Source organism: Eptesicus fuscus, chromosome 1 (genome assembly GCF_027574615.1).
Source record: "Eptesicus fuscus isolate TK198812 chromosome 1, DD_ASM_mEF_20220401, whole genome shotgun sequence".
Classification (NCBI taxonomy): domain Eukaryota; kingdom Metazoa; phylum Chordata; class Mammalia; order Chiroptera; family Vespertilionidae; genus Eptesicus; species Eptesicus fuscus.
In genome coordinates, this window is record NC_072473.1 from 65569594 (window position 1) to 65581870 (window position 12277).

A 12277-nucleotide genomic window follows, 5' to 3' on the forward strand; every position below is an offset into this window, starting at 1 on the left:
GTTAGGTAAATTTCATTGTCTCTCTTTAAATTCTCTACCAAGCCTATGGTTGTGATTGCTAAGGATGCTTTTAGAGACAAGAAAGCAAAGGGCAATAACAGCCACTAGGCAATATCTACTGATCACAAACCATTATTGTTTGTGAAAGTCTGTCTAATTAAGAGACTATTTTAAACTAGCTTTTCTCTAGTAATTCTCAGAATAGTAGTGCCCACTCATGGAATTCTTACCATTTCTTGAACCCATGATAAAGCCAAATTGCATACATAATACAAGAGAAATATAGTAGGATTCAAAGAACAAAACTGTGAACTCTAGATATTTGAGACATCTAATCTTAATTTTAAATAACTTGTTCATTTAAAGAGGAGAGAGGTTGAAGTCTATTTTAATGAAAAATGCAAAAATGAGGCATACAAAATGAGCATTATGTATGTCTAGAGTAATCAGGAGGCTGTTAGTTTGCAGAATAATCTTAATGTATCCTTCATGCTACAGTATTTTTATCCTATATATACTTGCGTAATCAGTCTCCAGTAATGGGGTTTAAAACATATCAAAAAATTAGGACAGTTTTCTTGGCTATTACTCTGAGTTAAAATTAATGAATGATTTTAAAAGTAATTTCAATATGATTCAGATAATATTTTTTATTGATAAATGGACTACTCTTAGACTGTCATTTCTTTATATAGTTGTCTTAAGCTGGGGGTGGCTTGAAAATGGAATCAATTAAAATGCTGATTATTGCATAGGAAAGACACTGTGCTCTTAGAAAGATCATTTGAAGAACATATGTGATGATTTTAAAAGAAATACATTGAAAGTAATTTTTTTTGCCCTGACCGGTTTGGCTCAGCGGATAGAGCATCTGGCTGTGGACTGAAGGGTCCCGGGTTCGATTCCAGTTGAGGGCATGTACCTTGGTTGCAGGCTCGAGCCCCAGTAGGGGGCGTGCAGGAGGCAGCTGATTAATGTTTCTCTCTCATCGATGTTTCTAACTCTATTCCTCTCGCTTCTTCTCTGTAAAAAATCAATAAAAATATATTTTTTTGAAAAGTAATTTTTTCTTCTAGTACTAGCAGTAACTATTGTGGTTGAGTAAACATGGCAAATTACTTATCATCTCTGAAAAGATTATGATTTTTAAGTGTAATTACTATCTAATCTCAGACTCTGAGTCATTTTAGGTTGGTGATACTGGTAAAGTTTAGAACTGTTAGGACTTCAGTTATTCAGATAATTTATTTTATAGTAAGTTATTTAATTTTTATATATTTTGCACCATGAAAACAAAGTTGGTCTTAATGGACCTGTAGTATTTTGATACCTTCTGTAATCTGTCTAGAAAGTTTTCCAGATGCTAACATCTTTGAACACATAGCTAAATAAAATGTACTGTGGTTGTATTGATTTTCCCCTAATGAAAATCAGTAACTCCTTTGTGATCTCCATACTAAAGTCAGATAGCTTAAAATACTAAAGATAATTATTGCCTCAAAATTTAAAGTAATAAACAAAGAGCAGGATTATGATTATATAATTCAGTGATGAAGTTTAGGAACATGAGTTTGGGGGCAAGAATATATCACTCCACTTGATCGAACAAATATGTTGGCTTTACTTTACTCATATTTTCTTATGGTCCCATTACCTACAAACTTATTTTTATACTAGTAGCCCTGTGCATGAATCCGTGTGCCAGTAGCTCGCCAGTAGCTCGCTGCCGCCCTCCAGTAGCTTTCCGCCTGCTGCCCAACCCTCCTGTAGCTCCCCCGCACCCTCCCTCCACTCCCCCATAGCTTGCTGCCCTGCCCCCTCCTGTAGCTCTCTGCTGCCCGCTTGTAGCTCACTGCCCCACCCTCCTACTGATCCATGATTCGGTCATTATGCAGTCGGTCATTATGCTTCACTGCGTAATGACAATTTGCATAGTACATCTTTATTATATAGGATTAGAAGTAAACTGGTAACACATGAATGAATACAATGGTAGCTGTTGAATTTCTGTATTGGAGGGCTTTAGGGATTTGCCTGCCATAAAGCTTCATTTTCATAACAGCCAGCTAGCCAGGTTGTTTTTTACTTTGGTTTTTGGGATGGCTTATTTGGGGGAAAGCTGATGGATGTAATAGGGAGCTAAAGCCATTCCTTGGAACTGCCACTCTACACAGTTTCAGGTCATTTAAATTATCTCTGATCTACAGGATTACCTTTTGAATACTGCATAAATATATCTTCTGTTCTAAGAAAGCAAACAGTACTAAAAAAAATGGTGAGGGAGAGACAGAGTTAACTTACTCAAATAAAGTCTCTGAGGTTTGTTAATTATGTTTAAGCAAATGGGTGCTACTGTTGTGCAACTTGCAAATGGTTCATATCTATTCTTCAGAGCAGTCTCAGCAGGAATTTTATATGGAAACCTGTTTAGCAGTTAAAGTTACCTTAGGTACTTTAAAGCAATTTCACTGAATTAAAGGCATGCCTAAATTTTAACATGTTAGGATAAATGCATGTCTTTTTCCTCAATTAGTCCAAATTAGGGAGATTTTACTATATATTTAATTCCGGTGCTGCTTGTAGGTACCTGGTAAAGGAGTAATTAATGTTGTACATTAGTTAAGAAGCAGCAATTGATTTTTGGTTCTATTTGGCTTATCTTTTCTGCTTAAGTGCTGATATTTAATTTGTTGGGAAACCTCTAAACAAGTCTATATTTTTATGTTTATCCTCTTCCTCGAACTAATGAAATAAACACATTTATTGATTTTCGCATGCACTTTATTAATGTAGTTAATATGCCTTACTAATGTTATCCCGTGCATTTGGATTAGCGCCATTATTGTTTATGAATCAACATTTTTCTTTCAGTTCAAAAGAATGCAGAAGCTTTAGAGGAGAAGCCCCAACCTACCAAGAAGAGAGTGAAAGAGCTGAGAGTTTTGGATCCCAAAACGGCCCAGAATCTGTGTATGTGATGTTTCCTGTATAGGGATGGTGATGAGAGGGTGGTTATTGAATGGACTTAAAGTTGTAACTTCTTCAAACAGGCATATTTAGCATCTACCAGAAACACAATTCTGTGTAAACATGATTTGGTTTGCCTTTTTGTGGTTCAGCCAGGATAGGAGGCCATCATAATTTAGCCTTCCTCAGGCTTGATGAAATGTATGAATAATCAAGTGTTGGAAAGTGCTGATAATTCGGCATTGTCAGAGGACCAGTGAGACCTATGGCAGAGTTGAAAAGAGTTTTGTTTTCCTTCTGCCTCAGCTTGGCAGTGACAGTTTCAGAGTATTCACTAGTCCCATTGGGCAAATCCTTTTCTGTTCCTCCTTTACGTTTGAAGTAATTGTGTTGGAGCTAGATAAATTGTTAACCACTGCACTTTAAAACTGGGTACTAAACCTTAAAGCCTTTAACAAACCAGTCAGCCCTTAAGTATACTTTCATTAAAGCAGCTGGACAGTTAAAGCCGTCTTCATTTAAGTAGGCCTTATGTTTTACTTTGACAAATTCCCCCCTCTGTATTGAATTTAGCATTCTTTGTCACCACAGTAGACTGTGTTTATATTCTGAGGATACTAAAACACTCTGCATGAGAAATTTCAACACATCAAGCATTTCTAATTACCATAGAGATGCCATAGGAGTTTCTTTTGTTAAAGAACGTGCTATAGGGAATCCGATTGAAATAAACAGCTCATCATTCTCCTGTCAGCCAGAATGTTGCTGTCAGAAAAGCAGCCTCCTAATAGCTGTTGTGAATGTGTATGTTGCTTATCTGATGGTACATTTTTTCCTAAATATGTTTTCATTGATTTTTTTAAGAGAGAGGAAGGCAGCGGGGTGGGGGGGGGGAGATAGAGAGAGAGAGAGAGAGAGAGAGAGAGAGAGAGAGAGAGAGAGAGAGAGAAGAAAGAGAGAAAGAAAGAAAGAAAGAAAGAAAGAAAGAAAGAAAGAAAGAAAGAAAGAAAGAAAGAAAGAAAGAAAGAAACATCCGTCAGCTGCCTCCTGCACACATCCTACTGGGGATCCAACCCAGGACCCGGGCTTGTGTCCTGACCAGGAATTGAACCAGCAACCTCTTGATGCACAGATCGGCGCTCACCCAATTGAGCCATACCTGCCAATAGTACATTTTCTTTATAAAGTGGATTTTTAATGTTGTGTGTTTTTTTTTTAAACACAGTATTATCTTAATTGCTAGTTGATATCTGTCAACATAATTAATTTTGATTCTGGAGATCCCATTTGGTGTTTACATCTAGGTAATTACCTAGACAGTAAGGATTTTTTTTTAAGTGCCAGAGAAGTCATAGGGACCTTTATATGAAAAAGAATTCTTAGGAATATATTCCTGTTCTGGTGCTAAGAACAAACAAATGTTCTTTCAAAGGTATGTGTAGTAGAGGCTGAAGTATAATGTATTATTGAAAAATACTCTCTGAGTAAGCATAAACTTTTCTAGGTATAATTTATTGAATTATTTCAATGTGAAAAATATATATTTAATTAAGATGTTGACAAGGGAAATCGTGATTCAACATATAAAGCAACTAATAGTATAGCACGTGAATGTCAGCAGGAATGCAGAGAGCAGTGATGTTCAGACACTTTAATTTTTTCCTATATGGGAGAAATTCTAAATAGATTGATATGCTTTTCTTGTATTTGGTTATTTTATTGTCATTCCTGAGAAATACTGTGTTGGATGCATCTGACAATCTCCACACTGAATTCTACTTTGAAGTAAAAGGCCCACTTGAAATCAAATCTCTAACTTTTCATGGGTAATTTTGTATCAGCTCAATCTAAAATGCATAAACATGTAGTCATCACTATTATTAATATGAATTTTATTTTGTATATAAATATGTTAGCTGTAAACATTAGAGCCTGTGATAATAGGCCATTTTACCTAGATGAGTAGTGTAGTACTTTGAATGGGAGGTACTTTTGTTTGTTCATAATTCTGTAAATTATTATTAGTGACAGAATTTTCATGTTTCAAGTCTATTAAATGGGGATCAGGTATTTATTAGGATGTTAAAATTTTTATGCTGTTCTGTTTTTAATAAACTCAATTTTTATTTTAGCTATCTTCCTAGGATCATATCGTATGCCATATGAAGATATAAAAAACATTATTTTGGAGGTCAATGAAGACTTGTTGACTGAAGCCTTAATTCAGGTAACTTGCATATTTTCCTTTTAAAATTCATTTCACAGGTATCCCTACGTTGCTGTCTTCTATAATGGAGTTGTAAGGAAATATTCTTCTATGTTTGGATTATACAGTCAGGAGTATCTAGCTGTGTTGATAGTCAGTGGACTTAACATGGAAGATCTAGGTTCTGTTTCCATTTCTTCCATTTATTAGACATGTGTGTGTGTGTGTTTAATTTAAGTTTATGCATATGTAGACATATCATTCCCTATTATGCACTGTACAGAAAATTGCATTCATGTCATCATCATGACTGTAAAGTAGATACCATTATTATCATTTTATGGATGTAAAAGAGAAGAGGCCAACAGGTTAAATAGCTTACTCAGGATCAGTGTGTAAATGGTAAAGTTATCCTTTGTTCGGCACTAAACATGTGCTGGGGATTGTGCCAAGCATTTGATATATTTCATTTCACTGACTCCTACAGCAATTTTATGAAATCAGTACTAACATGCTCATTTTCCAAATAAGGAAACTGAGGCTTAGAGAGATTGCCGCATGCCACATAGCTGGTAGGGGGCAGAGTAGCAGAGCTGGCCTTCAGAACAATGTCTGTCATGACTCTAAAACCATTGCTCTTTCTAGTCTATTATTCTGCCTCCTGTGGGCAGACAGTTTTGGCTTTCTTTATCTCTGCATCCTCATCTGAGATCACTGGGCCACTGTGATGATTAAATCCAAAAAGTGCTTTATTCTAGAAATCTAACATATTATTAGAATTCTTGGTATGTCTGCCCTTGTCTGTTTTAATTTCTAGGAAGAAACACTGCAGAGATTTGCTATAGAAAGGCAGTCATTGTAGTTTTTTGTTGTTTGTTGTTGAGTCATGCTATTTGCTTTGATTTTAAGAAGACTGATTGTTTCCAGGCGTCCTCAAACTACAGCCCGTGGGCCACATGCAGGTGTTTTTGCTGTTTTGTTTTTTTACTTCAAAATAAGATATGTGCAGTGTGCATAGGAATTTGTTCATAGTTTTTTTTTTAAACTATAGTCCGGCCCTCCAACGGTCTGAGGGACGGTGAACTGGCCCCCTGTTTAAAAAGTTTGAGGACCCCTGGTTTATGCTGTAATAATTTTGCCATATCTTCCTCAAACTGTCTCTAAATCTCAGAGAACCAGTGTTTGTCATTTGAGCAGGTTGTGTCTATATGGAAGTTCTGTTAACCTAAAAGTAAAAGACCTTTCAAAGTGAGAGGCAAACAAGTATTTATTTGATATCACTAAGAATAGCTATTCTGGAAACACTGATTCAGGCAGAAGCTCAGCTGGTGTTCTGGTTTGGAGACAAAGGCAATGAGTGTTTTTGAGAAAGGGAAGGGGAACAATTGCATTAGTAGAGGAAGGCATTTCTATTGGTACAGATAACATAACAAACATAGCGGTGTTAATTCTAAACAGTGTTTTTTGTTGTTGTTGTTTTTGGTTATTTTGTTAATCCAGTAGTCATCAGTCCAGTAGTCTTAATAATTGCTTTCTTGTTATCTTTGCAAACAGGTCTTTTTCAAGACACAAGGTTGCTTAGGCCAATCCAAAGGTTATTTTGCCCTGTTTTAACATCCTGAGGATTTAAGGCATAAGATGTACAAGGCAGTTTCTCTGACATGGCTGCTCTGGCTCTGTTTTAAAGTGGCTCTGTTTATATTATTGTTTACAGTCCCTTCATTTCATAGTTGAGACTTGCATTACAGTTTACCTTATGTAAATGTTTTAAATATATTCACTTTCTGTAGGACTAAGGTTTAATCAGTTGATATAGGCTCTTCATTATCATGACACACTTATATTATTCTCAATAAAAATCCCCTTGTGGTAAAATTTTTAGAAAACTGTTTTTAGAAATATGTTTTTCTCTGTGCAATTAGCAAGTCCATAGTTCTATGAGTGGAAATGCAGAGCTGATGGCATTTCTCCTGTCCTCCTTAGTCCCATGATTCTCTGTGCAATAGTCAGAATGAAGACAGCATTAAGCCTAAATGTGACTTAGTTCTCTTTTTTCAATTGGACAGTTTAAATTTAAATTATAAAAAAATCACACAAATATCTGACTCCTGCTCAATAATTGAAGCTTCCTAGTTTTTCTGTATAACCCAAGTGTAGTAAAATAGAACCATATTTTGAAGAATTAATCAATGTAGTCATTTATTCTACCCATTAAAACTGTGTAGTTTTTCCTTCATATGCCTTGGTAAATAAATAATGTAAATATGCTGAATGCTACTGTGGTATTTATTTCCTGGCAACATTAAAAACTTTTTTTTAAGTCATATTTTCACCTGTTTAGGGAATGTAAGGAGAGAAAGATTGTTGCTATAAGTGTCCCTCTACTATGCAACAAGTTTTTAACATGTGTCTATAGAAATATATTACCTGGAATTTTTGTAGCATAAATAATATAAAGTTGTTTCTCTCTTTAAATTGGGTAATCCTGGTCCAGTTGGGAGGAATGAATTGCTTACAATTTAGAGATGGCAGTAAATTATGTCTAAATTGTTGAATTTGTGGGCTTAATCTTATCCATCATGACAAAACAACTGTTTATGAAATCACATTATTATGCTAAATTTTATATTGTACTCTGGGAAGGTGAGTGAAGGAGAATCAGAATGTGCAGATCCTGCCAGGCTCCTTTTGTGCATGTAACACCCTGTGATTCTGTGCATTTCCTGTTTGCTGCCTGTGGCTTCCTCTGAGCCTGTCCTATCTCTTCCCCTTTTCTAGATCTCCCTTCACTTTTCTAAGCTTCTACCTCTTACTGTTTTTCACATATCTGTATGTTTTACCCCGTGCATCCTTTGCCCCACCAATTTTATGCCTGCTTTTTGTTGAGGCCTTTTTTTTTTTTTTCACACCAGACTGCTTTCCTTCTCAATGCCAGATACTCTACAATTTTCTCTCATTTCTTCCCCTTCTCAATCAAAACTCATTTTCTTAGTTATGATTGTAGTAGAAAATAATTTAACATACAATTTACTAGCATGCATGATTGGAATTGTGCTGCTTGGATACATACAAGGCACAACTGGTGAGTAACTCACCTGGGTTATTGAAGTTAATGTTGCGTTTATCCAGACCAATCAAATGTCTCAGTATCTTCTGGTAAGTGGGAAGTTCCTGGGTTGAAACAATTATTTCATTTTCCAGCACCCAAAAGAGTGCTTGCACCCTTAGGAAAAAAAAAAAAAAAGATGAGAATCATCAGTGCCTCTTTCTCCATCCCATCCCAGAAACATTTGCTTCAGTGATGCAAAAGTAACATCAATTTGCCATTCATAGGAGCTGCTTGCTATTTAAGTCTAATTACCATGTAGCACATCGATAATGCATAGCATTAAATATGTATCATCAGATTAACTTTGTTGTAAGCTCTAGTTGATTACAGTGCTCAACTCCATTCATGCATAAACATAGTTTGTTCATGTGGCATGGTTGTCTCCTCATAACAACAAAACAACAAAAAACAATTAAGGACACATTTCTTTCCAGGGACTGGAATTAACACCAGTATTCTCTCTCCTAGTGTGGGCCAATAGGCTTTTCCTGCCAAATAACTAAGCTCTATTAGTTGTCTGGCAGGATAAATGTCTTATTAAAATAAAATAAAAATTAGCAAGATCAAGCTCAAGTTTTAAGGTTATTAATAAATAAAAATACTAATATCTCTTCTATTTAAAAATATCTAAGTCTTAATTAGAAACTGAGTTTACAATGTGGAAGAAGTTGAAATGTCCTAAACTACTTACGGCACATAGAAACACTTAAAAGTAATCATATCCTGAAATTATTGAGGAGCTTTTAATATATGCAGTTATGAGTTAGTTCCAAATAATGTGCACTAAATTTAGGTGATTCTTAGGGTCATTTCATCTTTGAAAATCTGCTTCAGTGTAGTTTAATGTGATCTATAGAGAGAAAAATATAAGACCAGTTAGTGTTTTTAGGATATCAGTGGTAAAAATGAAATATTTGTAGGCATATTTACATATAGAACATTGACAAAGAAATGAAACTAAGAGTTTCACAAAGTTAATTAAAGTCTTAAGGGAAAAATAAAAATATGCTCTATTTTGGAACATTAGTGCTTACAAATGATTCTTAAATGCTGTGGAAATTCATGTTGGTAGGGAGTTTGTGGTCATATTCATAAAGCATATGCAGGAAAAAATATGGTTAACATAGACGGCAGTATAATGATGTTGCAGAATAACTTGCAAAGATATTCGTAAAGCAGGGGTTGATAACCAGGGGTTCACAGCCCCCTTTGGGGACTCATTGGGAAAATTCAAGGGCTCCTGAACTTGGATGCGAACAATACTGCATCTTATTTTCTTTAACTTGTGACTGATACTTGACATTTCATTTGAGTAACAATGTGGGCACATACCAAAGTAGTATTAACAGTATCTCTAACTTTGTCACTAATAAAAATAACAAATATTTTCGTATCACATTAAATTTGTGGTATATATCTACACTAATAAAAGAGAAACATGCAAATTGACCATCACTCTGCCACACCCACCAGCCAATCAGGAGTGAGTATGCAAATTATCCCAACAAAGATGGCAGTGACCATGGAGCTGGAGTGAGCAGGAGGCTTGGGTTGCCCCCGGCATTGGAGGAAGCCAAGCTTCCCACCCACCCTAGCTGTCGCTGAAGGAGTGGCTGGGAGCCTGGGTCACTGGGGGCGACTCAGGCTTCCAGCCTTCCCTGGCCTCCGCTAAAGTAGGTGCTGGGAGCCTGGGTCACCGGGGGGGCATGGCCAGCCTGAAAATGGCCCTCAGCCCCTTACCCAGGTTGGCCACGCCTGCATGGGGTGAGGGTCCCCACTGTGGGGCCTGGCCAGCCTGTAAACAGCCATCAGCCCCTCACCAAGGCTGGCCAGGCACCCCAGCGGGAACCTCCACCCTGAAGGGAGTGTGGTCAGCTTGAAAACAGACCTCAGCCCCTCACGCAGGCTAGCCACGCCCCCCCAGTGGGGACCCTCAACCTATGGGGGCGTGGCCATCCTGCAAACCACCACAGGCCCCTCACCCAGGCCACCCCATGCCCCAAGGGAACCCCCACCCTGATCTGGGACACCCTTCAGGGCAAACCAGCCAGTCCCCACCCATGCGCCAGGCCTCTATCTATACTAATAAAAGAGTAATATGCTAATTAGACTGGGACACCTTCTAGGAGACCTTTTGGACATTCTTTTGGACGAAGCAATGGTGGCGGGACCGAGGTATAGGTGGTTAGAGGCCAATAGGGGCAGGCAGTTGTGGGTGTTCAGGCCAGGATGGGATGGAAGTTGTGGGTTATCAGGCCAGTGGAGAGGCCTTTGGGGGTGATCAGGATGGTGGGGGTCAGTTGTGGTGAGCAGACCAGCAGGGGGGACAGTTGTGGGCAAGCAGGCTGTCAGTGGGGGTCAGTTGGGGGTGATCAGGACAGTGGGGGAGCAGTTTGGGGTGAATAGGCCAGCAGGGGGGCAGTTGGGTGTGAGCAGGCCAACAACGGGGGGAAGTTGGGGGCGAACAGGCCGACAGGCAGAGTGGTTAGGGGCAATCAGGCAGGCAGGCAGGTGAACGGTTAGGAGCCAGCAGTCCCGGGTTGCGAGAGGGATGTCCAACTGCCGGTTTAGGCCCAATCCCTGTAAACTGGAGGTAGGAAATCCTTTGAGTGGTCCCAGATTGGAGAGGGTTCAGGCCAGGCTGAGGGACACCCCCGCCCCCATGCACGAATTTCGTGCATCGGGCCACTAGTCTTGAAATATCGTTTGTAGTCATTACTACATCAAAATTACACTAGTTATTAAAGCTGCCACTAGAACTTGTTTTTGAATGCTTTAATCAAGAAGCACATTCATGATATCACAACTTATTTTTTGAATATGTTGATATATATTTCAATATAATTGTTTTTTTTTATTTCTATATATGTATTCTCTATGGAGAATGGATGCATAAACTGGTAGAAAGGGTTCATGGCACAAACAAAAAGGTTAGAAATTAGAATAGAAATGTTTCCCATTCCAGATGGTAGGTATGAGTCATTCTCAACTTCAGTTCCCCCTCACAACTATCCATAGAAAGGACACCATTGTAAAAATCCCAGACCTAGGTTTGATTTGAATGCACCCTCCTAAACTAGAGAGACCAGGAAGGACTGCATTAGAGGGGTAAGAGGTTCAGCTATATTCTGACCATATTGCCTCTCCTCAGTCTGGCACAGTGCTGCACCAGGAGGGCCTTCATGGACCTATGGCTTCTCCAGTGCAAAGAGAGAACCCTAGGTGGACATCCAACTAGACCAACATTATGGGACACTTCCTGGAAGACCCACTCAGGTCTCACTTCACTGAGATTCATTGTCAGAAACTGTGGAGCCTGACCATTGAGGATCAGAAATAGATGGAGAAAAGGGGATGGGGCATAGAGTAACCAACACTAAGATATTGGCTGACCACATTACTGCTTTCAGGACTGCTTGAGAAGAGATCCCAGCCTATAACTCTGCTCATCCTCAGAGCTAATTTGATGACCCCATCTAGCCAGGGAGCTCGGTTGGCAGTTCTACCTGATTCAAGTCCTCAGTCAATGGCTGTATCAGCCATGGAGCCTGTTCTACTGTCCTCCCCAGACAGGGAGCTAATTTATAGTCCTTTACAAATGCTGAGCATAGCCTCTCATCTCACCTGGTCAAGAAGCCGGTCCAGAGAAACCAGGTAGCTGTGAAGTCCATCCCACAACCTTCCCATCTGTTGAGCATGCACTCTGGTCCTGCATAACCAAGAAGCCTGAACAGTGATTCTGAGCAGCCTCAGAGCTCAACCTACACTAACACCAAGACACAGAGTCCAGCCTATAGGCTTGTCCAGGCAGTGAGTGCAACCAGTTTTATGCCCAACTATGGACTATACCCTGTGACTTTACATGGGTACAGATGGAGGCCCCTCTCGGCCAGAGAGCTCATCAGTGTCCTTGCCCAACAGTGGAACACAGTCAGTGGCTTACCTGATTGTGAAGTCCAGTCAGAGGGCCAGCCCAACATCAGGGAAAAGCCTAG

At 38.8% G+C, this 12277-nt stretch overlaps 1 protein-coding gene across 1 annotated transcript in view; it reads left to right on the plus strand.

Moving 5' to 3' along the window:
• The window catches only part of DIAPH2 (diaphanous related formin 2), a 988561-nt gene that overhangs the window by 410358 nt on the left and 565926 nt on the right, over positions 1 to 12277 (plus strand). Inside the window, exons 19-20 of the mRNA XM_028128162.2 lie at positions 2872 to 2970; positions 5100 to 5194. Of these exons, the coding sequence (XP_027983963.1) occupies positions 2872 to 2970; positions 5100 to 5194 (194 nt within the window). The remainder of the gene's footprint in view (positions 1 to 2871; positions 2971 to 5099; positions 5195 to 12277) is intronic.